Source organism: Cyprinus carpio, chromosome B11 (assembly GCF_018340385.1).
Source record: "Cyprinus carpio isolate SPL01 chromosome B11, ASM1834038v1, whole genome shotgun sequence".
Classification (NCBI taxonomy): domain Eukaryota; kingdom Metazoa; phylum Chordata; class Actinopteri; order Cypriniformes; family Cyprinidae; genus Cyprinus; species Cyprinus carpio.
The window spans coordinates 12,958,094-12,984,350 of record NC_056607.1 but is presented as its reverse complement, the minus strand read 5'-3'; the positions used below and the strand labels follow the sequence as shown (position 1 = coordinate 12,984,350).

At 36.0% G+C, this 26,257-nt stretch overlaps 1 protein-coding gene across 4 annotated transcripts in view; it reads left to right on the top strand.

Annotated features, from left to right (window-relative positions):
- nhsb (Nance-Horan syndrome b (congenital cataracts and dental anomalies)) overlaps window positions 1–24,091 on the top strand; it is a 53,511-nt gene extending 29,420 nt beyond the window's left edge. The window contains exons 1-11 of one of the 4 annotated variants that reach the window (XM_042734001.1): window positions 5,745–6,157; window positions 9,780–9,932; window positions 10,849–10,988; window positions 11,201–11,245; window positions 12,618–12,662; window positions 13,835–13,879; window positions 14,368–14,563; window positions 14,769–14,900; window positions 15,049–18,060; window positions 20,138–20,261; window positions 20,410–24,091. In XM_042734001.1, the coding sequence (XP_042589935.1) occupies window positions 6,058–6,157; window positions 9,780–9,932; window positions 10,849–10,988; window positions 11,201–11,245; window positions 12,618–12,662; window positions 13,835–13,879; window positions 14,368–14,563; window positions 14,769–14,900; window positions 15,049–18,060; window positions 20,138–20,261; window positions 20,410–21,013 (4,596 nt within the window). In that variant the 5' untranslated portion in view covers window positions 5,745–6,057 and the 3' untranslated portion in view covers window positions 21,014–24,091. Of the gene's footprint in view, window positions 1–5,744; window positions 6,158–9,779; window positions 9,933–10,848; window positions 10,989–11,200; window positions 11,246–12,617; window positions 12,663–13,084; window positions 13,148–13,834; window positions 13,880–14,367; window positions 14,564–14,768; window positions 14,901–15,048; window positions 18,061–20,137; window positions 20,262–20,409 lie in introns of those variants that run through there. The other 3 variants (XM_042733998.1, XM_042733999.1, XM_042734000.1) reach the window with 3 other exon arrangements.
- Window positions 24,092–26,257: the final 2,166 nt, after the last annotated feature.

Here is a 26,257-nt window from a genome sequence, read left to right as displayed (position 1 = left end):
TATGTAAATGGGGGCTCTCATTGACTTTGATGTCTACACAGAGCTACAAGCTATTATTATGACATAATAATAATAATAATAAAACATTTGAGTATTTGTATCAGTTACATTGCACTAAAAGGACTTTTATGTATGAATGATAATGTATTTAAATGAGATTGTAATTATGTATGAAAATCATTTTAATGAATTCTTCTAACTGGGTGCATATGTATTATTTCTGGGCAGGAGACTGTCATTGTTCAGCATTTATGACTTTATCTATGCATGATTTTGCAGAAAAAAAAGTCATATCAGCACCTTTCTTTATGTATTCCTTACTGCTATTCATTTTAATATTGTGAAATAATGCAGCTTGTTTATGCTTCAAGATCAGTTACTTTTTTGGTCTTTTCGATTTTGTTGGTTCAAACTCTTTAATAAAGCCAATATAGATATATCGCTGAATACAATATAGTTTTTTTCTCTGTGATAAACTTGAAACAAATAAATAAATGGTGTAGTATTTTGTACAGTTTTCATGATATAATTATTTGTTAAATTTACTAGCAAATTATGATAAATAGATAGACAGACAGACAGACAGACAGACAGACAGACAGATAGATAGATAGATAGATAGATAGATAGATAGATAGATAGATAGATAGATAGATAGATAGATGTAACTCCTTGATCTTCTAACTAGATGTATTTTGTAGCTAATTTAAGAACAGAACATTTTAAATTCTATTTAATATAACTTAAATTTTTGTCTGATGTTTTTATTCCCTGTGATACACTGAAAAAAAGTTAACTTTGAAACCGTTTTTACTTAGAAATAGCTAGTAAATTGCTCAAATAATTATGAAGAAGCATCTCAGTCTCCTAACTAAATGAGTGTGTTGCTGATTTAAGGACAGAGAACTGTTTATACCAGACAGATAATTTATACCAGTCTATACAAACTTGTTGCATGATTTTGCAGGAATAATCATATCAAAGCACCAATCTTTTTGTATTCCTGTTTAATATCCCCCTTTGAACCAGCTCTTACTCTGGTCCATTTGAAGATTAAGGGCAAACGGAGCGCAGACTGTACCACCTGCAATATGCCCCTAGAAACAGGGGGGACTCTAGGTGGAAATGGAGCAGTGTATAAGTGCAAATGCTGCAGATGTGCTTACTTTGGTGTTAGGGTTAGTCTGTTTATGTGGCTGCGCGGCAGGTGAGCTTGTGCACTAGTATGTATCTGCATGAATGAAGACGAATGGAATGAGTGTTGAAGGACAGCTGATCTGGCTAAAAAGCAGTTGGACGTAGCTGTCCTTCCCAGACAATGGCTTTTGCCTGCTGTGTTCCTGTCAGATCGAGAGGTAGGTCCTTCAGTGCATTCCTTTCCAATGCTTCCAATCAGATAATGCTGTTCTCTCACTTGTTGTGATTTAAATTGCTATTCATTTTAATATTTATGAAATGATGCAGCTCATTTAGATAAGTTGCTTTTTGGTCTGTTTTGATGTTCCAAGCTGTATTTAATATAAATGAAATGCGTTTGCATCTTTTTGTCTGTTTTTCTAGTAGAAAGACTAAGGTAGTATTTTCTTTTAAAAAGAAATTACGAATTTAGAATTTTTTAATTTTTTTTATTTTACAGTGTACATAATCCATCCGCCTTGGTTACTTCCCTATCTGAGATCATCTTTGATTTGTACTAGGAAAGCTAAGCCTGCCATAGTGATGATGTCTCTGTCACACAAACTGTCTGTCTATGTTTGGTCTGACATGTTGGAGCATGCAGTTGTTTAAACTGTAAAGTGCTGTGTTGTTGCTTTGCTGAATTACAATGTTCTTTGCCATCCTTCTGATGGCTTTATTCCATATATATTGTATCCAAACATCTGCAGATATGAATTTGGAAGTCTGTGCGCCATTGTCATTTCCATAGTTTACATATGTATGTGTGGTGTTGGAAGTGGGGTTGTGAATGGGGCTGCAATAAACTTATAAATTGGGGGAAATTGTATTTTCTCGTAAATCCAGTAATGTTTCATTCACTTTTTAAAAATATATTTCTGTCATGACAACTCTCGGAGGGATTGACATGGTAATGTACATGCCAATATTAATGTATTTGGTCTTGGTGGAATAGATCTGCTACACTGCTGCTGTGGTAGAGCGAGTACCAAGACTGCTACTGCCAAAACATCCACAACATGCTGCTGTGAGCATGTAAGAAATACTGCTGCTGCGCATAACATATGAAATAACCCCCATATAGCATACATAAATCACCCCGTAGCAGATCTATACAGGTGAAGCTGGGGAAGGTGGAGGGTTTCTGAAGTGCATTGCAACTGCAACGGTAAGCCCTAGTCATATATTTGCATGCTGAGCACCGAGCTCATTGGCTACCGATACAGGAGAGAACCAATCAGCTGTGCCATGTGATAATGATTTCATTAGGTCAGATTGAGTTAGACCTATCGGACTGCGCCATCTAGAGTTTCATGCCAGAACTCTGTATATCCACACAGCTTGTAACCATACAGTGACAGTTTTTAGAAACACTGGTTATTATGTTCCAAAAATGACAAAAACACTAAAGTAGTCCATATGGCTACTGTATGGCTTCAGATGATTTAGAATGTAGTGCACAAAGTCATATGGATTGCTTTTATGGTGATTTATGTCATCCATGAACTATCAACTGTCATTTTATGGAAAAGAAATGTGAAGAATTTTCAAAAATCAGATTAAAATCAGATTAAACATGGAAAACAATAACTGCATATGGGTTTGGAATGACAAGAGGATGCATTATAATTAAACTGATTTTTGGGTGTACTGTCCCTTTAAGAAAATCTGAATTATTAAACTATGACACACTGGCATAAAGTATACTTTATTAAAAAGTGTGTGTGTGTGTATGTGTGTGTGTGTGTGTGTGTGTGTGTGCGTGCGTGTGCATGTGTGCGTGTGTGCATGTGCGCGTGTGCGTGTGTGTGTGTGTGTGTGTGTGTGTGTTTTTGTGTTGTGTGTGTGTGTGTGTGTGTGTAAATAAGAGAGAGGGAAAAGAGACAGTGCTGCCCTACATCTAAACTCAACAACCCATCTGATCTTTTCCTCTGTATGAAATCTGTTTATTATTATCCTCATTTTTCTCTATTGCAAAAAAAAAAATGTTTGGAATGAATGATGGCGCTAAAACAGGAATCAAAATGAACAAGTAGCTTTCAAAAAATGCAGGCTTGATCATCACCCAATATAATGTTTAATCTTTGACTTATACAGTGAGTTTGGGTTTGAAATGGGTGTGTGTGTGTGTGTGTGTGTGTGTGTGTGTGTGTGTGTGTGTGTGTGTGTGTGTGTGTGTGTGTGTGTGTGTGTGTGTGTGTGTCAGAGCAGTACAGTGGTCAGCACTACAGGCAGCGGTCAGTCTTCATGATTCAGTGATTCTGCTATGACTCATTTGTAAAGGTCTATAAGTCAAGTCTCAACAGGACCCCTTGTTCTTCACCCTCCAGGCAGCCATGATGCCCTCAAATCAGGCTTATCTTATCAGAGACCCCCTTTAAATGAAGGGTGGTGATATGCTTACAGGATGAACTGCTTTGGATTTTAGGAAACTAAAGTATTCAACCGAGTTTGAATCAGAGTTTTGACAAACTTTTTTTTCTCCCTGCTTAAATCTCATACCTCATCAGAAAGGCATCTATTTTCAATAAAAATGAAAACAAAAAAAAAAGGCTAGGGTAGGGTTACATTAGGTGTAGGGCCTTTTTTGTCCCAATAAGGTGGCATCCATTTAATAATTTGTATTAAAATGATAATTTACACTCAGTACGTTATTATTGCATACTGTTTTATAATGTACTACAATACTCAGGTGCAGATAATTGCCACTATTTGCAATAAGTAGTATAAATAGCAGAAAATCCTGCTATTTTAAGTGTAAATTCAATCCATTGCTATTTACACTTAGTACAAATAGCCGCTGCCTTAAATAACCCTGTAATTTACCTAGAATTGATTTTTTTTAAGTCTTTACTGTCACTTTTGATTGATAATCACATTTATTTTTCTTAATTTCTTTCACAAAAAACAAAACAAAACGTATGTACAAACCATGTTACCATGTGAGGTCTTGACATAGCACTCATGAGATGTGTTAAAATAAATAATAGAACATTGTGCGCTTATTGTATATACAAAAATGAATGATTAAAAATATACTTATTATTCCTCGAACTTACTGAAAGTTTCATGTAAACTAGTGGGTACTTAAAAGCAATCCAGGTCACAAGACGTTCAACTGCTGTAAAGATTGGGATCCCCTGCTGTAAACGGAAGGAAAGTGCTCCTCAAAGAGGACAAGTTATATTGATATCTATAGTCCGTAGAGTTGTTAGTGCTGTGTAGTATCAGTGGGTATTAAGCACTCCTGCAGAGGGCCCAGCTGTGAGACACAGAGTCCCCAGCCCCCATCTGAGACACAGTCAATCTCTTTTCTTACAGCTGCAGCTAACAATCTCCTTTTAGGGAATAAATGCTTTTATCATTGATCAGTCGGTGCATGAGGGCTTCTTATGTTTCTTGTTTAATGCTGTTTAGTGCTTTTATATCAAGTCTGCTAATAGATAAATCCTCTATTTGATTTTTCCCAGCAATGTCTGTCTCTGAGCTCTGCTAGGCAAGCTTGACCTAGATTCAACTATGCAGCTCTGTGACTGTTAATGACTAGAGCATCTGTATTATTAAAAGAAGAACTGCAACTGCTGATATGCGTAGCGTGAAAATGTGTACTTTTACTTTGGATATTTGTGAATGGAATGAAAAACTCTGTAAACTGAATTACATTGCCTTTATAGTTTGAGTGTGTGGATTGTAATTTGTTCTTTTAATTTTGCTATTTTGATTTCTCAAATTGTCCTCAATAGAAGTGAATATTTATTTTCCTTTACTTTGCATAGTTGTACTTTGAATGTAGAAGGCATGTATAATTTATTTATTCCAATTATAGGGTCATTATAGGCCTATATTTGTTAAATGTTTGTGTTTTGAAGCATGTTAAAAAGTTGGACTTTTATAGTTTTTATTTTGGAATACAATATTGGCCAATACACTGTCATTCAAAAGCTTTATTTATTTATTTATTTATTTACTATATGAAATTAATACTTTTTAATTCAGCAAGGATGTATTAAATTGATCAAGATTTCAAATAAATGCCTTTCTTTTGAAGTTTACATTTTAATAAGAAATGTTTTTGAATATGCTAATGTTTTTGAATATGCTAATATTCAAATATGCTGATTTGCTGCTTAAGAAAACAAATCTCATTATAATTTTATTTCTTATGATTTCTGAAGGATCATGTAAGAAGACTGGAGTAATGGCTGCTGAAATTTTATACATTTATAAAAAAAATGTTTTAAAAAGTTATTTTAAATCATAATAATGTTTCACCACATTATGGTATTTACTGTATTTTCAATCAAAAAAAATGCAGTGTTGGTAAGCATAAGAGACTTCCTTCAAAAATATTAAAATATCTTTAAATCAGTCCAAATCAAAACTAAACAGCAGTGTGTGTGTGTGACTGTGTGTGTGTGTGTGTGTGTGTGTGTGTGTGTGTGTGTGTGTGTGTGTGTGTGTGTGTGTGTGTGTGTGTGTTTGTGTGTGTGTGTGTGAGAGAGAGAGAGAGAGAGAGATATATAAACTATTAACAGTTATTGGTAGTGGGCAAAATTCTTATAGTTCTTAATCCAAAATAGTGACATCATGTTGATGTCAGATTGTGGTGTGGAATTTTCTTCCACCTGTATATTTTGGTAGTTTCATTTTTTTAATTAGAACTTTTTTCTTTCTTTATTGCCCTTCTGTACTACTAATTAGACATTTGTCAGTACTTTTCTTTGCCTTGCTGCTGGCAGAGTCCTGACTCACTGCTGACTGTGCACCTGCTGGAAACAGAAAGAAAGAAAAAGAGAGCGAGAGAGAGCAGCTCTCCCAGTCTTGCTGTAGTGCTAGCAGAATCCTTCATTCCTTCATTCTGTGTGAGCAGTCCAGGGAAAGATGGGAAACTCTCAGAGAAAGATACCTGGCTGTGGCTTGAAAAAGAGGAGGAGAACAAAGAGGGCTAGTAAGAACACAGGCCAGAGAGCAGGCACAACAGGTAAGATGAATAGATTTCAAACAAGGACAGTGATCCAGATTCCCTGCAGAGGTGAATGCAGTAGTCAATGAAGGAGAATACAGATGACCATCATTTTAATGTTTTTAACTCATTTACTTTGCATTCTGGTGCAATTATACTGCAGTGCACTGCTGTCTTACTAAGCACTGACCTCTTTAGGTGAATCAAACTCTCCTGTAACTGCGGTTTTCAATGCTTCTGAACAGAACATTGAGACTTTTGATGTTTCTGTGATTACAATTTTGAAATGTACATTGAAGAAATGCATGAAATCCAAAAATGTTTGAAAATGTTTCTATGTGCATAAGCTTAACTGTGACTCATGACATAATAAGAGTCTCAGATTATATGTAACTACATACAAAGCATACTTTTTCTTTGGCTGAATTAATTTGTAGTAGATGACCAAAATTTCTAAGTGCAGAGGGAGTGATTAAGATGCATGTACTGTATGTAGAGATCATCTATCTGTGCCGCATGAGGATCAGTACTTGATAATGCGGGGCAAAAATGAAAAAAAAAACAGCAGAGCAGTGCTGAGTAATAGAGTCTGTTCACCGCATTCACACATCCTTAGAGCACCAGTCCAAATGGAGGAAGGGCAAATGAGTGTAGGGCTTTCATCAAAACACTAACTCAACAAATATTTTCAAAGCAGATGTTTAATGAAATATACATTTATTGTCATCAGTGTTTCTCTCACCTTGTACTCCATCTTGGACTTTTTTTTCACTAACGTTGTTACAGTGCATTCTGGGATTTCTTACTTTTTGAAAGTACCTCTGATGCTGTGATAGTAGCATAATTTTGATAGTAACTGTTACTGATAGTGAGTTGCCTACCTTTTGGAAAATCTTTCATTAGTGTCTTTTAGACATTTTCTCAAAAATCTTATATTATATTATATTATATTATATTATATTATATTATATTATATTATATTATATTATATTATATTATATTATATTCATTCAAAAGTTTGGGGTCAGTGAGTTTATTATTACATTTATTTTAGAAATGATTACTTTTATTCACCAAGGATGCATTAAATCAGTCAAAAGTGACAGTATTTCTTTTTCAAATATATACTGTTTCTATACTGTACTTTACTGTTTTTATTATAATAATAAATTATTTATGAGCACTGACATATAAAAATGATTTATGTAAAAAAGAAGACTGGAGTAATGGCTCCTGAATATTCAGCTTTTAACACCACAGGAATAAATTACATTTTAAAATGTATCAAAATAGAAAACATGTATTTTAAATTGTAATAATATTACACAATATTTCTGTTTTACTGTATTTTTGATCAAAGAAATTCAGCCTTGGTGAGCATAAGAGACAAAAACTAAAAAATTTCACCTACCTCAAGCTTTTGAATAATATCCATATATATTATTATAAATGCGCATATATATATATATATATATATATATATATATATATATATATATATATATATATATATATATATATATATATGAAAAGACTTATTTCAGATTTAAATTCCTCACACTGGCTGAGGTCTGAATCCATCAGTAAAGTGTCAACCAGTTGTCTTTAAGAGAACTGCAGTGATTAACTTAATTTCTCATATTCCAAAGACATTTGATTTTTCTGTATAGAAATATTTTCTTTAATATTTTACTTGTTGATTAGTAATTGGTTTAAAGTTAGTGTAAAAAATTTAATTTTGCATCATTTGTTTACAGATACTAATGATATCTCATGCAAAGCAATTTATTTATTTTTAAGTGTAGCTTAATTGTGTAAATACTGTGTCCACTGTGCAAATTTATGGATACTTGTTCTCATTCCTAAAATTTAGTCTCCAGCTGCCTCATTCATCAGTGCAAGTTAACACTGAACGTAGAAGGACATTTAACAGTGCAAAAAGTGGGTATCAGATTAGCATTCTTGAGTAAAACCACTCAAAACATTGTTCATTTTAATGGTTCTCAGGTTGTGGTCAGGCTTAAGGCTATAGAAGGGGCTTGTATCGGATTACCAAATGCTCCCTTGTGTGTGTGTGTGTGTGTGTGTGTGTGTGTGTGTGTGTGTGTGTGTGTGTGTGTGTGTGTGTGTGTGTGTGTGTGTGTGTGTGTGTGTGTGTGTGTGTGTGTGTGTGTGTGTGTGTGTGGCAAGAGAGAGAGGCCTTGTATGTATTAATTTCTGTCAAACCAATAGACTTGGCTATTGTCTTGGTTTACCTCATGGTTAATAAGCACTAAAAAGTTTCCTTTCTGACTGTCAGTCTGAACTGTCTGCTTCATATTTAGCCATGGCTTTCAGAAATGTAAGACCCCTTTGCGGTCTCCCTTTAATGTTCCGGAGCCTAAGAAATTTTTTTCCCAGACCCTCACTTGAGGATCCACTTCTGTTTTGTATTACCCTTTGAGTGATATGGCTTTTGTTCCAATTACATACAACAAAGTGTTTGCTTCTATAAAATCCAGTGTTTTTCTAAGCGTCCATCAACGTCAACCCTCCACCCTTCTTTCTGAGGTCTTCTAAGACAGGAAATGCATTTCTGGTATTATTCTGCTGATGACGGCCTGATAAGGATCTGCTAATTCGTTGTAAATTAGATATGAAGGGTTGCTTGGATACAGATGACTCTGGGTAGTTCAAGGAGACCACTGCGCATTGAATACTGATGGGCAGATGCTCCTTTATAGAGGAGAGGAGGAGACAGGAAGCTGAGGAAAAAAGAAAAAGATAGAGTGAGAAATACTAATGAAGCTGTCTTTCAACTTCTTCTCCCTAGAATGCCATTTGTTGTCTTGTAATGCGTAATATTGTTTCAGCTGAATGAATATAGAAACTTGCACTGCTGCTCAAAATTTGGGGTTTGATAAGATTTCTGTAATGTTTCTGAAAGTCTCTTGAACAAACCTGCATCCTTTGATAAAAATCATTTGGTGAAAAATACAGTATAGTATTCAGAAATATCATTACAATTTAATGTAATATTTTAAAATGTTACTTTATTTATTTAATTTATTCCTGTGATGGCAAAACTGAATTTTCAGACATCATTCTAGTATGCTGATTATACTACTGATATACATTTATATAAATGTAATGCATCCTTGTTGAATAAAAGTACTTATTTCTTTCAAACTTTTGAATGGTAGTGTATATTCCTATTCATTGATTTATAAAGTATTCCTTTTTTGGATTTACATAATTTGGAACCTATTCTAAAGGTTTCTCATGAGAATGTCCTCACAGGATTCCAACATAATAGAAAATAATGTAGTTCTTTTACAATGCATAGTTCCCTTATTAGAACATCACAAAGAAATTCAAAAATCTTTCAGGATGTTTAAACTTCTCTAGATCCTTTGTGATTTCCAATAACTGTCCAATAGCAAGAGTGAGTTTATTCCTATACAACTAAACTGGGCTATGATAAAGATTATGTAATATTCAAAAGAACCAAATAAGCATTAAAAACATCATGTAGGAATTTCAGTCTGTCCAGTAGGACCTTATCATATTCTAGTGGATTCTTATTTGATTGATTTTTTAGTAGAAATCCTGTACATATTCCAGATTTCTGACCTTGTAACTTCTTTGTCTTTCTCTCTAGCCGTATCAAATTTGGACACTGAGAGTAAATTGACATCACACTATCAGGCTCCATGGCATCAACAACACAACCTGTTCCACACTTGTACACAGCCACCATGTCTGGAAGAGTTACACCGACATGCCAAGCTCAACCTGCGGGCACTGCACAAAGGTACTGAGTCACGCGTCTGGGCCCACATTTTTTGGTTCCAAACCACAGGGCCATTTGATTTTTATGATTCTTTTCATCTAACCATTTCCTATATTACAACAGTTGTAACCAAATTCCCCCTGTGGTTCAGTGGTCTGCCCAGGGCCACTAAGGTGATAGATCAGCATAGAGAAGTGACAGATCAGGATATATGAGAATTATGATCCTGGAGTTCCCCTCAGGGATCAATAAAGTGTTTCTATGTAGTCCTGAATCTGTCTAAACATCTATCAGGTTCCTGAGTCTACCTGGAAATAACCTCAGATCTTAGTGATTGGGTTACATCACCATATTTTATCTCCCCATTGTATCTTGCTGTAGGCTATGTCAGCTTTGAGATCTATTTAATTTTCAGTATATATTGAAGGCAAACTGTAAGATACCTTATTAAATTCTGTTCTAAATTAGTGAGTTTGAAGTTGTAGATATATTAAATGATATATATGTCTATATTAAGCTGGTATATGAGAAAAAAACGTAAAAAAAAAAAAATATCACCACCTTAAAATGCCTTTAGAGGCTGATGTTAGGGGAGTTTGTTGGCGAAAAGCTAATTCATACTGCCACCTTGTGTTTGAATGATGAAATGATTTGGCATTGCCTCAAGTTCAATGTGAACCATCATAGCATAATTTATATTTTCCCCCTGAATCAATTTTGCTTCCATCAGTTACACATAAAATGTGACCAGAACATTGATTGTACATTGTCAGTATGCAACAAATCCATTAGAGGCCCACTAAACATGAACAATTTAGTTAGAAGTTGGCAGTCTGTAAATTCTATAATACAGAAAGTGTTATAATTCATACTTTAGTTTAGACTAAAATAGCTCAGCTAGCTGAAGTGTGTGTGTGTGTGCATGCATGCTTTACAGACCAGCAGCAGCGTCAGCGTTCAACCAGCAGAGAGCGTGGTCGGGTCACCATATCAATATCTGTAGCTCCGCCTATGCCAACCTTCCCTTCAACTCACAAACTCAAAAGGCGGGATCAGAGAGGCCGGCACTCACGCCTGGTAAGAACACATTTAATTTCCACTCATGTAGAGGAGGTTCAAAAATCAGTGGTTCTCAGCTGGTTTTGCTTCAGAACCCAGATTTTGTGTCAAATGTCAAGTGGTGATCTAACCCAGTACCAGATTTGATTAACTTAAAACATAAACTGTTATAAGACCAACAAAATAGTTTTGGCCTAAACTAGCATGCTCTCTCCTGCCATGCACTCCAGGAGAGGAGCGTTAGAGAGAGTGATGTGCAAAACATCCAGAAGAAGGTAAAGAGTTTCTTTTTGTTTACTTTGTGTGCATGTTTCAGGGTTTTTATTTATTTTGTTTTAACTTTCTCAGTCCTGGAAGAGGAAAATTACAAAACATGTAATTATAGAAATGTTAATAAACCAATATTAAATGGCAAATGACATGAATTCTGTTTATTTATTTATATATATATATATATATATATATATATATATATATATATATATATATATATATATATATATTATATATATATATATATGCATACAGTTGTGCTCATAAGATTACATACCCCTTGCAGAATATGCAAATATATGAATAATTTTAACTAAATTAGAGGGTTAAAAATATATCACCTTGTATAATAGTTATGTATGAGTCCCCCAAGTGTCCTCCATGTGAAAAGATGGAACTCAAAATCATACAGTCACTGATGGAAAGGGTTCAAATATGCAGAAGATGCTGGAAAACCAAAGAATGTGCAGGAGCTGGAGGATTTTTCTGAAGAGCAGCAGGCAGTTGAACTGCTCAGGACCAACAAGGGACTCATGAACAACTATCACAAAACAGAAAAACAGTCATGGCTCATCCTGGAAATGACACAAAGTATTAAGATTCAAGGGTATGTTATCTTTTGAGTGGGGTCATTTTTATAAATTCAGTTATTATTTTGAATATATAAACATTTGTTATGTGAACTAGCTTATTCAGGACAGTATTAAATAAACAATAACATGAAATTTTCACGATAAAATTATTGACATTTTGCATATTCTGCAAGGTGCAAATTTATGAGCACAACTGTATATGTTCAGTGTCTAGTATTTTCATGATTCCGTGTGCTTATTGCATGTAAAATATTGATTTAACATGTTATATCATATAGATTAAATAATTATGTAATAATTAATAATGCATGCCCTATAATGTATTTTTACATTAAAGTGTCAGTGCATAAGTGCAAAGTGTAACTTAAGTCAAAATGTTCAGTATACTGGAAATTCTTGAATGAGAAAAGTATCTTCCTTGTGATCATAGTAACCTTCCATAATAATGAACATGACAAATATCAAGGTTGAGTTGAGTTTCTTTCTGACATGCTGATTTATTTATAAGTTGAGCCACAAACTCTTTCTATATATGACCAATCAATATTAACTATGAGTTGTGTAGAAACACTTAAAAGTGACAACATAATGTCACAAAAGAGCATTAAAAAAATATTTAAAGAAAATGTCCAGTATACTAGGTGTTTGGAATGAGGAGGTTATTTATAATTTATGTTATTTATAACATAGAGTAAAATGGGCAGCTGTGTGTGATTTTAAAGGTGGTCAAAGGTATTCTGGGATCTTTATCTGTTTTGCTTGTTGCATTTAACTGCTGCAGGAGAGACCAGCCAAAGAGGCTGAATTCAAACCCGTCCTCAGAAAGGTAACTTTTATCATTTCTTTTAAAAATCTGACAACAGGGCTCCTGACCTCTATCTTTTCTTTTTTTTTTTTTTTAAACCAAAATACAGGTTTTGCCAAGATAATTGGATGGGTGCCAGATTGATTCAAATCCTTCCATAATAATTAAATTTAGTAAATTCCTTCTCCATCAGATTACAGCCTTTCATATCAGCATGTATGTTGCAGACTTGAACCACAAACATCTCAGTGTTCAAGGTTGTTCACAAACAGTTCCAAAAGAGACCATGTCTGTGTTGCATTGTGTGTATATATGTTGCCCCTTTTCCCTCACAGCATGCACACCATGGACTTCTCAGGAACATCACATGAGACATTTATTTTGATTTATCAAGCACATTTTTTGTCATTTGTTAAGTTCTGTTTTCCATCTTTTAATTTTAGTATCAGCGCTCCCGTTCCTCCTCCCCTGTTCAGTGTTGTTACTTCATTCCCTGGATTAGAAAGGTATTTTGCCCCATTAAAGTCTACTTATTACCTCTAGCTCCTAATAGTTTCTTTTTCTTTAACATTATTTGGGGTAGAACGAGATTTCCTAGAGATGAAAATAATTCATCCAGTTAGCAGGATACGTAGCAGTTACGAAGGATCTGAGAAGATATGTATTTTGGATTGCTGATAACATCATCACAGTAAATCCGAATGATCATAAAGTAAATTACTTCTTAAGGATGTGTTTGAATTTACTGTATAAGCAGAATCAGTTAAAGAGTATGCTATTGTATAAATGACCATTTATGTGATTTGTTAAATAGCACCATGTGAAGTGGGACAGCTGAGTATCATTTGCTACATTATACTGAGATATATTGAAATATTTGTATGCTATATTGCATTTGGAGTATCACAGATAGTTCTGATATTGTAAGATCATTCCTTCTAGTACTGGCTTAATATTGAATACTATTCTACTGCTTTTTGTGTGAGTAAAACAGATTTTGTTTCATGATTTTTCCATGGATTTCCTTTCTGGATTATTTGCTCCCTAGGGTGCAACCTGGCCTTCATTAAAATACATTATTATATACATTTTCATGCAAACCATAGGGAAAAAAAGCATCTCTTTGCCTATGTTTGATTCTTTCATCTGTTCTTCTTCTTCTCTCTCTGTGTGTCTCTGCATCATAAACAAAGCTGCATTTCTTATCAACACAGAAAAATGGGAATTTGGCAATACATGTATGTATGTAGCTGTCTACTTAATACAGCTGGTCCCAAAAAGTATTTGGACACTTAAGCCTCACTTATGTATGAATGTCTGCATTGAAAACGAAATTAGTTTTGAGGAAAAAAAGGGGGTAGTTCACCCAAGAATGAAATAATTTACTTGCCTTTGAATTAGAATTTCTTTCTTGTTTTGAATGTAAAAGAAGCTATTTTGAAGGATGTAGGTAACCAAAAAGTTGCTGGCCCCTTAAGGAATCAGTTGCCAATTGGTTTGTTATTTTGGATATTTTTTGTTGTTTCTAATGCAATGAAATCCAAAAATTAAGTGTGACTCCAAAAGTGTCTGAAGGTTTTTTGGGCCACTGTATAAAACTTTGTGATCCTGTAGATAACATTTTGTCTTTACATTTAGCTGTGTGTTTACAGTTTGTGAATTTGATCATAAATTGTTAATCTTGTTCTAAGTACAGCTTAACATTTCGAACATCATCCCACATTAGGCTGGAACCAACACAGAAACAGATGGTGAACTGCCAGTGATGAGCCATAGGCCTAAATGTCCTGTTCCCAATGTACCTACCACCCTGGACAAAAAGATCAACTGGTCCAAAGCCCTGCCTCTTCCCACGCCAGAAGAGAGAATAAAGAATGACTCTCAAGTGGTTTCATCCTGTATCATTCCAATTAATGTTTCTGGTAAGCAACATTACTTCAGATTCAACACAAACTAAAAACACCATCAATATAATGCATCATGTATTATAACAATATGTATGTAAAATTAAGTCAAAAATAATTTGATACTGTGGAATAATTCACCCTCCACTATTCCCACTAAGGGAATCCATGACATAGGCTTAACTACTTCTGAGACTTATTTTTATCTTATTTTTCTTCACAGGTGTTGGATTTGACAGAGAAGCCAGTGCTCGGTGCTCTCTTGTTCACTCACAGTCGGTTCTACAGAGACGCCGGAAACTCAGGAGGCGAAAAACGATCACTGGCATCCCCAAACGAGTTCAACAAGACATGGGTATGACCAACTGATGCTTTACATTTAAAGTCCAAGTTCACCAAAGCAACTTGTTTTTGTTTTCATTTATCATCTGCATGTCACATTTTCTTCAATTTTATCCTCATATATTTTTAGTTTAATTATTGGTTTTCTGATTTCCCTGTAGATTCTGACGAATCACCTGTGGCTAGAGAGAGAACAGTGATCATCCATGCCAACCCACACAAGTCATTGTGGCATGAGGAGCTCTCTTTGAGTGGCCGAGTATTGCACACCAAGGACTCTGGCTGTCAGACAGATGACTTCTTGATTGCTGCTCCATCCCGGAGGCGTATCCGTGCCCAGAGGGGTCAGGGAATTCCAGCCTCTCTCTCACACTCCACTGGAAACATCACCTCCCTGCCGGATCGCTCTGATACTGTGTATGCTGCAGCATCAGCCACTCGTGTCCGTTCCAGAAGTCTACCGCGTGAGGGTGGCCGGCTTCTGGATGAGGACCAAGATGACAGTGATGATGATGATGAAGATGAAGATGACGGAGAAGAAGATGAAGAACTCTCTCCATATGAAGCTGAGGACTTCCTACCAGGTCCAGGACAGAGAATGATGAAGGATGAGGAGGAGAGCACTGATGACCAGGCCATGCCAGAGCTTCAGTTTGGAAGCCTCAAGCGCATGCAGCATTCGGAGAGCCCTGACCACACATGGATTGAGAGAGGCAGATCTAGACTCCCACGCAAAGTTGATATGGGGAGCTGTGAGATTTCCTCCAGCTCTGATACTTTCAGCAGCCCCATCCACTCTGCCTCCACTACAGGAGTGCTAGGCATTCAGATGGACCATAAAGAGGATCACCAGTCATCAAGCGGCAACTGGAGTGGAAGCAGCTCCACTTGCCCGTCGCAGACATCTGAAACTCTTCCACCTGCTGCTTCTCCTCCCCTGACTGGATCCTCACACTGTGATTCAGAACTCTCCCTCAATACTGGATCCCATGTCATTGATGACACCACCGGCTTCATAATTGATCCCTACCACATTGACAAGCCACAAGAACAGGGGCAGCGATCCAATTCTTTTACCTCATCGGCTACTGATCAGATGGATGATGCAGGGGTCAGTACTGCTAGTGATGGTGAGTGGAACTGCACCCAGGACCATCAGGATCAGCCCTGCCCCCAAGACTTCAGCCCAAAGCATTCCAGAGAGGATGAGAGTGGTGTCAGCTGCCCCAGTTATTCAAGTGGGGAAACTTACGAGAGTTTCAGTGACCAAGCATCCGCTAGGAAATCTGAAATGCACTACATCGTTGACACTGAAGGATTTTATTCCTCCATGCACTTTGACTGTGGTCTTAAGGGTAGCAGAAGCTACTACAACTATGCAGCCATTGACCCTGACTGTGGCCCAAGTGGAAATATAGCACCTGGCATGGGTGAATACACTCAGTCAGAGTATAGAGCCACCAGGACACTGGGTAGACCGTGTCTCTCCTTAAAAAAACCAAAGGCCAAGCCACCCCCACCAAAACGTAGCTCTTCATTAAAGGAAACAAGCAGTGGTGTGAACATTCTAGAGCAGGACGAACCAAAGATTACTTGCGAGTTGCCGCTGCCCTTGTCTTCCAGGGAGATGAAACTGCAGCTGGACTTGGCTGATTCTACAGGGCACCTTGACACTGCAGGTCTTGAGTCACTTGGCGCATGGGGAGTGGAGAATGTCAGGGACATGCTTGACTGCTCCTCTCCATTCAGTTCGTCAGACACACATTCGTTCAAGGATGAAGGTGCTGTGCAAGCTGACTATGCAGACCTCTGGCTCCACAATGACTTGAAATCAAATGACCCTTACCGGTCTCTGTCCAACTCTAGCACTGCTATGGGCACAACTGTTATTGAATGCGTCAAGTCACCAGAATGTGCAGAAATTCAAGCCTGTCAACCCAGGTCCAGACCTACTTCTCCAACTCTTCCTCCACCTGAAGGTGACTTCAAGCTGGCTTCCCCTGAAAAGTTGGTGAGCTTGGCATCCCCTTCCAGTGGATATTCTAGTCAGTCGGAAACACCTACATCTTCCTTCCCCTCCGCTTTCTTCCCAGGACCCCTGTCTCCAACTAGTGGCAAAAGAAAACCCAAAGTTCCTGAAAGGAAGTCCTCACTTTGTTCCCTACAACAGCCACAGCTTTCAGTCCAAAACCCAAGGATTTCCTCCAGGAGGGAAACTGACTTCCATGCCATACCTCCCAGTCATCTTGACCTAAGTGTTCTTCACAGCAAGCACTTTTCTCACAGAAATCAGTTGCACATCCTCCACCAGAATAAGCAGAAAGCTGCCATAGCTGCAGCTGCAGCTGCAGAAGCTCGCACTGCAGCCGCCGCCGCTGCTGCAGAGGCTCGCACTGCAGCTTCTACTTCAGAGAGTGCAACAAGCACAGTACCCAGCTCAGCCCATTTGGCCATCACTCCAACTGTTCTTAGATCAGTCCAACTGCGATCTATTTGTAGATTAGCTGAAGGGAACCAAGGGTATGATCTGGTCAGTGCAAATCCAGTAACTCGTCCCAAGTGTCCCACAGTAATAACTGATGCCCCATTCTCTAGCAACAGGCACAACAGGAAACCACCAGCCTACAAACCCCCTGCGGTACAACTCTGTGAATCACAGGTACCACCAGTGGAAAATGTTGCCCTTCCCCAGGAAGAAGTGAAAGTGAGACAGGAGAGGCTTGGTCCTGGTACTTATTGGGCAATGACTGCTTTCAGAACTCCTGTAGACCCTACTTCTGAAAAAGAAGACACTTTGACAAGGTCATCTCAAGGTCCTGAGCAAGAACAAGACAGCAGAAAGTACCCAGATGTGCAACTGACATTGTCACCAGAGAGACTAAAACAAGGTCTAAATCAGCTATCACGGTCAGACCCCTCAGCACAGCCCATGTGTTCAGCCAGCACAATGCCGCCCCCCGCTTACAGTGAAATACAGAGGAGCAATTTTGTACTGTGCAACAGCCCTGATAAAGTGCCTGTTTCAACTCAAGAGGCATCGCACACATACACAATCAGCGATGTACAAGGCCGAGAAGAGGATTATGAGACATCAGGTGTTGGAACCAGAAGTGCCTCACAGGACATAAGGGAAGAAGGGTCGACCCCGGACACAGAGGACTACTTCAGCAAGGGTAATTGTCCTGTAAAAACTTTTACTTAACAAATGTGATTTATTTTACCATGACTGTAGGTAACGATAACAAGTACTGTAAACATACCTCGTTTTTTCTGTCAGTGTTTTAAATCAGCTTCTCAAGCATGGCTCTGTGCATAACCAGGGTTGGGAAGGTTAATTTTACTACAGATTATAAAATACATGCTTTAAATATTTTGTAACATATTAAGTTTAGTAACTTAATAAATTATAAATGCATAAATAGTATTATGCCATTATTTTTTAATATATAACATTTTGAACACTGAAATATGAAATGATGGGGAGGGAAATAAATTATGTTTTTAAATATGAAAGTAAAACCACCAGTAGGTGGTGACAAATATTACATTCTTAATGTATGAGTAATGGAATCATTTGATTTGTTCAAAAGGACCATTCATTAAGGAACTGAACAAGTGATTTATGAATGTAATTTAATCATTCGCTCAGCTGATTTGTTCGAAATTTGGATTCATTCAGTAATCAAACAGCACTAGGTTGCTCGCAGGCATGTAAGTCTTCTGTGTATTTATCTCAAAGGCAGTAGTTATTTGCATTAAGTGCAAATAGCATTAGATGGTACTTACAGTAAGTGTAAATAGCATCTGTCGATATGCAACTTACACTAAGTGCAAATAGCCATAGATTCTCTTTACACTATGTAAAAAGTTAGTATTTTCTTTGCAATAAGTGTAATAGTAATTAGATGCCTTATTTATACTTACTCCAAATAGCGGCAGATATTGTTGTAGTACATTATAAAACAGTATGCATTTTAAATGTTAATTATAATTAATTAAATTTATTAATGGATGGTGCCTTATGCCTTCCCTACACCTAACCCTACCACTATACCCAATAAACACTTCGTTATTAAGAATCCGAGAGGCACTTTATTTCCACTTTTCGAATATTTGCTTCATTTTTTTTATAGAAAATAAATGCAATCTGACCTGATATGTGATGATAAAAGGGAGAAGAATGGTAGTAGAACTAGTTTGGCAAAAGATGTAAACCGAGCTCGGATTGATCGCGTATCTTACTCCCTACACCACTGCTACTGTTCTTAAACAGCCATCTTTTGTAATGTCCAGACATTGTTGGGTGTAACTACTCTAAATTGCTTCTGCCAACAAGGAAATCTATTCTGGCTGTTCTTTAATGTATGTCACTTAATATTAACTTATTGTTTTTGAATTACATATAATCAGTATGCCATTTTGGAATTGTGCTAATATTCAGGAAAGAGGCACTCTTCTCCCTCAATTGATATTGCTTAAAAGGATAGTTTTTCACCCAAATCTCTAATTTTTTTCATCATTTACTCACCCTCATGTCATTCCATACCTGTATGAGATTCTTTCTTAAGTTGAACATATTGTAAAAGAAGGTATGTTGAAGAATGCTGGTAATCAAACACTTGATGGTCCCCATTGACTTCCAAAGTATTTCTTTCCCTACTATGAAAGTCAATGGGGAACAACAACTGTTTGGTTCTTCAAAATATATTTTTTTGTATGTTCAACATAAGAATAAAACTTATACAGGTTTGAAACAACACAAGGGTGAGTAAATGATGACAACATTTTCATTTTTGAATGAACCATTTCTTTAACTGTACCATATGTTATAAATATAGAAAAACAATAACTCGTACAGACAAACATTTTATTTTAATATTAAATTAAATAAATGATGTTTAATTTCAAAGTAATCACTTAAAATGTAACTATAACATAATACAGTTACTTATTTAGTTTTAAATATGTAACGACATTACATGTATTCATTATTCCCCAATTCTGTGCATAATATAGTCACATGACACAAAACTCAAATCACTTTGTGATTGTTTTTATTTTACCTCCAGCGGCCGCTATTCCAACTGTACTATAGGAACTATATGAGCAGATCAGTCAGTAAAACTGATATATTGTTCAGCCTCAACATGATTTTTTTACTAGACTTATTTCACATTCAAGCTGTTGAATGCATTACTTTATTTCAAGAGCTTTTTGAGCTTGATATATGAATGCTTTGCATGTTGACAGAATCAACTCCCAGTGATAATTCAAGCTCTCCTTTGACTGATGACTCTAAAACTGATGATGATAATGTTTTCCCATCCCCCAACAAACTACGCACAACTGAAGATCTGTTTGCCATGATACACAGGTAGGCATGATTGTTTCACATTCAAGTGCCACATTTTGTGTCTTGTTCTCATGTTCTATGTGTCTTATGATGTGACATTGGATGATATTTCATGCAATCATTGAAACTTTTATGTGACCGAAATACACCGTCAACCAAATGATTGCAGATCTAAAAGGAAAGTGCTGGGACGTAAAGACTCGGGGGAGATAAGTGGAAAAAGTCGGCCTGGAGTAGCACCTGCAACCGCCCCAGCCAGCAATCCTACTGTATGCCCGGTCACCCCTGCTGCCTCAGTCCCTTCAAACAGCTCTCAGCGAGCCTCAGGGCCCATCTACAGGAGTGCCAAAAAGTCCAGTACATCCAGTGAGGAGTTCAAACTCCTGCTGCTAAAGAAGGGTAGTCGCTCAGACTCAAGTTACCGCATGTCTGCTACGGAGATCCTCAAGAGCCCCATCACACCCAAGACTCAAGTAGAGCTGCTATTAGAGGCTGCAAGGCAAGCAGAGGAGCCCCCCTTACCCCTCCAGGAGTCCACTAGCAGTGGAGATCCACTTCCAAGTCAATTCCCTAAGGCCAACAGTGAAGGATTCTCCCCAAAAACACTTACCATGTCAGCTGCCTCCAGACAGGGCCGTTCCAGAATTCCACCTGCTGCAAACAGCAGTCGCTATAGCACGCGGAGTCGGCTGTACACTGCCCCAATGCAGGCCATATCAGAGGGAGAGACTGAGAACTCAGATGGAAGTCCACACGATGATCGCTCCTCTTAGTGGTATAATCATTTTTTTAACCACTTAGCAAAATGATAAACCTTTTATAATACAAAAACATTCTATTTGAACTGTATGAGAGTGGTGTATACATTATGATCTACCTTAGTTTTCTCCCCTTATGTTTGTGATTTGAAAAAAAAAAAAAAAGCATTGATTTCTTTAAGCTCCTTTTGTATTACCATTTATCATTGAGAGCTATGATTTTCATCATAATCCCACGCTTTTATGCTCACAAAATGAGAAGGTGAAATTAGTTCTTCAACAAGATATTGAAAGGTAACTTTTTAATATAGAAAATTCTATTTCCATCATCCATCACAAATTTACACGTGGATGCTTGTCTAAGGACAATCGCACCATGGCCATTCTTAGCATGGTGTGCATGGGGAAAGATTTCTGAGAAAAGGAAAACTAGAACTGTTATGAACATGGTTCTAGTAGACTGCTTTGCAAAACCATCAGTTCTTTTGGACTTAATTTGGGTAATTATACATTGAAATATACAACCTGGATGTACTGTTAAATAACAAGGCAAGCGGAAAAAGTAATCCAGTTTTAGTTTAGTGAAATGTAATGGAACATACAGTATGTGTGTTTCAGAATCTTCATGCTGTCTGAATCTCAAACTGTCAAACAGCATTCCAACAACTGTTACGAAAACGAATTGAATAATTTTTACCCGTGTTTAGTTTACCTTTTCTTCAAAGACCCAAATTGGGTTGTGTATTTTTGTCACAATTTTCAGGTGTCATCATGTATATTTACTTAACCAGCCAACATGGAAAATTTTTGTGACTGCAGAAGAAATGAGGACCTCAGTCTCAATGTATTCTGTGAATACCCTTAAAATCAAGCGTACTGTTCATTTGAAGAAGAATGGATTCACTTTTAAAGTGAAACTCTTCAGAGTTGGAGGTCTTCTCTGAGTTCAGAACTCATAGGAATTAGCTAGATTTGTCAAGCCTACACTGTGCCACTGAAGGGAAGGTGACATGCTGTGAAAAGATCGATTTTTGGTCATCCGTCTCTGATGAACGCTCTTTCACTGTGGTCATAATTCAGTTTCTTCATCATTTTACAGCATGCAATAAAACACCAGAACATGTCACATCTCCACGAAAATGTATTTCTACCTTCACTTGAATTTGTTGAGAATGTGCTCTGTTCAGTAAATGTACAAAATGTGCGAGATTTGTTGAAATTTGCAGTTTTACATCACTGTATACACAGTTTGAGCTTTTTCCCTTAAGTGGAGAAACTGGACAATCTAATCTAAGGAAGCACTATTTGTGTACAGCTGAGTTTTGAAAGAACAGACTGAGGCATAAATATGGGGCCATTTTGTTTAAATGATGATAGAATTATATTTATGGATTAATGTAATGTCAGTACTGATTAATATCTCAATCTGTGGGATATAGGAAAGATGACTGCGAGAAAGCAGCAGTGGTTCATTGCTCATCTGTATATTTATAGATGATTGACACAATATTTCAGCCTTTATTCTGAACTGTCATTGATTTGTCGTGTACTGTCATGTCCAAGAGGTTTGAGAATTGAGTTCTTTTTGGTTTATACTGGTAGAGAAACCTTACAGGATATTCTGAGACACTAACAGAATTAACATATATTTTCTCATTAAATAGGAGCTGCAGTGTGCAACGTCTTATTTCTCCTTTAATACAACCCTGTCTAATGGTTGTCGCAATTAGCTTTGCTTTATAACTACAGAATTTTGGAAGTACAGACTACTTTTTTTCTCCTTTGTGTCCATGTACTAGAACTAAATCTATGAAATCTTCTTTTAGATTGCAACATTTAGTAGAAAAAAAAAAAGTATTTTTAATTATGGGATATTTTATCCAGAGAATTATTTTGTTAATAAATTTGGAAAAGAATAATTATAAAGCTTTATTTAAATAAAATAAGAAAAAAATATTTCATATCAGGGGTATATCAGCCGATGATGAAGATACAGAACTTGTAAACATTTCTAAATTAGCTGTAAACTTGCATTCTCAACAAATAAGCTTAAACGACTGTGTGTTAAACGACTGTAGTTAAACATTTTGGTGCTTTGAATTCTATACCCAGGCCATATTCTGTCATTGTTGCCATTAGGGGAAAAATGTCATTGATATCATCAGTTTTCTTTTCATACTGTTCTTTTCTCTCTGCGCTTGTGATGCAGTTGCAGTCATGAAAACAACACTCGTGACAACTCAAAAATTCAGATATGTAGCAACGATTGTCTTTTGTTTCTATTTTCACAACAGTAGCCACATTTGAAGTATCAGCCTAGTCACCTGTACTGTAGTGAAGCTAACCAGTCAGCTTAGGCCTTATTTGCAAAAGATTAAGGGAAAAAATTAAGGGAAATCACAAAGTTATCTGTATCATACTTATTTTACCTCAAATACAGCTTTGGACTGTTTTAAACTGGCACAAGTTATTATACAAAAATGATCATACCAATAAAGAACAAAAGTAACAGGAAACAAAAAGACACTACAGAGTAGAGTTATTGTATTGGTTTTCTTTTATCATCATAATCCATCTTAGACTATTTCTCTGATTTGAATTTTTCTAGACACCTTTTGCCTATTTTATCTGCATTAATGGAGAAGCACAGTCTTTTTCCCCCCAAAGGGTTTCAAATGGGTGTTAAAAAAATAAAGTATAATTAATTAATTGAAGAAATAAAATATTTGTGTTAAAGTGAATGATAAGATTCATCTCATTCAGTTACAATAAACAGGAAGTAAATCACATTATGCATACATGCTTCACTTCAAGAGATTTAAATCCATTTTGTATTTTTGTATAACCATGTACATATGATCTTTTTAAAGTCAAAAAAGAGAAAAGGCACTGTTTCATTTTTTTAAAAAGTTTACATTAATTCCAAGCCTTTGTATATTTTTGAGCTGTGCGACTCTCTCAGTCCTGTATTTATTTTTTAGTAAACATTGTGGGAATTTCATTGTAAATTTGAACCATTTCTTGCCAGCTCAAGTGACTGCTTAGTAACTGTGCATAGAGAAAGCCAATAAATGTGACTGCATTGAAAAATAACTGGATGCCTGAAGTATGATTTACATGTTTACTGTATGAGCGCACGACTCGAGAGAATTTCATACATGTAAAAATTTAAACCTTTTACACAGCTTGTAGAATCAAAATTCTAAGTTAAGATGAAGCACTTTTTGGAATTATTGTCTTTTTCAGTGACAGGTAGCCTAGGCCTAAATAATGTTGTGTCATAAATACCAAGTTATAGCTACATTATGAAATTTATGTAGGCTAGACGTAGGCTATACAATTAATTAAATTATTCCGATGTGAGTTATAACGTGAAACTTAACAGTCACAATGAATTTAACATAAATGTGTTACATAAGAAATAGCCTGCAAGTCTATTTGAGCCTCCACATATAAAGCCCTGAGAAACTGTAAAATGCTAAAACAGCCGGTTACGCACAAATCAACCTCTCTAGTTGTGTAGGCTACTTGTACAGAGAAAAAATGAGAATGTTTACTCATTCTGAACCATAACAAAACATAATGGAGTTTGCGGACTAAGACCTGATTGAAATTTCGGAGAACGCCACAAGAGGAGGCTATTTCTCCATGAAACATATTTTTCACAGAGACGCTAAATGATAATGTCTCAAGTATGCATTTTCGTTCATACATTGAATCATTGAACGTTTAAGGCTTAGCATCTTGGTCTGGGTATATTCTGGCAAACTGTTTACCAATCACGTTTCTCAATCTGCAAAGCAGACTGAGGTACACCACTACCAACACACGATGGGTAACTCGCAAAAGCACAATGTTGCTTCCTGTTTTCCAGCACAATACCATAGAAAGCATAGACATAATAAATATTATTTATTTATATGTCTATGATAGAAAGTACGAGGTTTGAAGTAGAAGGCGGCGCAACAGTTAAAACATTTTAAAGTTAAAATTCATGCAAACAGATATTAATAGACAAGTTTCAGTCAAATATTTATGGTTTAGGCCTATAGCAAAACCCAGTGTTACGGTAGAGTGAATAAAACACGATATAGGAAAGTCAGAGATGGTTTAAATGCCCTTTGAAATAACGCTAACCACTTGTTTTGGTATGGTGGAAATTTTAAGTAGATCATTAATTATTAAATACATATACATTTAGTAACTTGCTTTTATGCAAATTGACTTGCAAATGAGGACAATAGAAGCAACCAAAACCAACAAAAGAGCTATAAAATTCAAATGCTATGACAAGTCTCGGTAAACCAAAAACACACACACACAAACACACACAAACAAAAACAAAAACACACACACATATATATATATATATATATATCACACACACACACACACACACACACACACACACACACACACACACATATATATATATATATATATATATATATATATATATATATATATATATATATATATATGTGTGTATATATATATATATATATATATATATATATATATATATATATATATATATATATATATATATATATATATATATATATACACACACACACACACAAAGAAAACAAGCAGATATAATTTAAAAAGAAAACAGAAAGCTAGTGTTGGAGTTTTTTTTTTCTTTTTTCTTTCTTTCTTTTTAGAAAAACAAGCAGTTAGAAAACGAATGGAGAGTGCAAGTGAAAGTGATAGAGGGTCGAGTGTTTTGTTTTTTTTTATGAAAAAAAAAATTGATAAAATATCATTAGAATAGAGACCGGGGTCAAATCAAGACGGAAGAGATGTGTTTTTAGACGTTTCTTGAAGATGCATGTGCATTACTGCATGAAAAAAATATATATTTTGCTTTGCAATATAACAATTTTAAAGGTAACAATGTAATTAAAAAGGTAATTACAGACATACTGATGTTTGTAATTGTATTTTACCTGACACACTTTCATTGAATAGAACACCTTTATTGCACACCTCTACTTTGAAATTTAAGATCTCCATAGCAATATACACTAATATGTACAGAACTATGGTTACATATTTACATTATTTTTACAGTTACATTGTAATATGTACAAATAAAACAAATTAATATATTCATTGTGTTATGTCTGATCCTTAGCATCAGCTAATCTACTGTTGTGCCGTTCTTCAGTTATCGATTTCTGATGACAACATACTGTAGTATCAGGGTTGAAGTTAAAATAAGCGTCATACTGTAAATCCATGCTTTTATCAGAT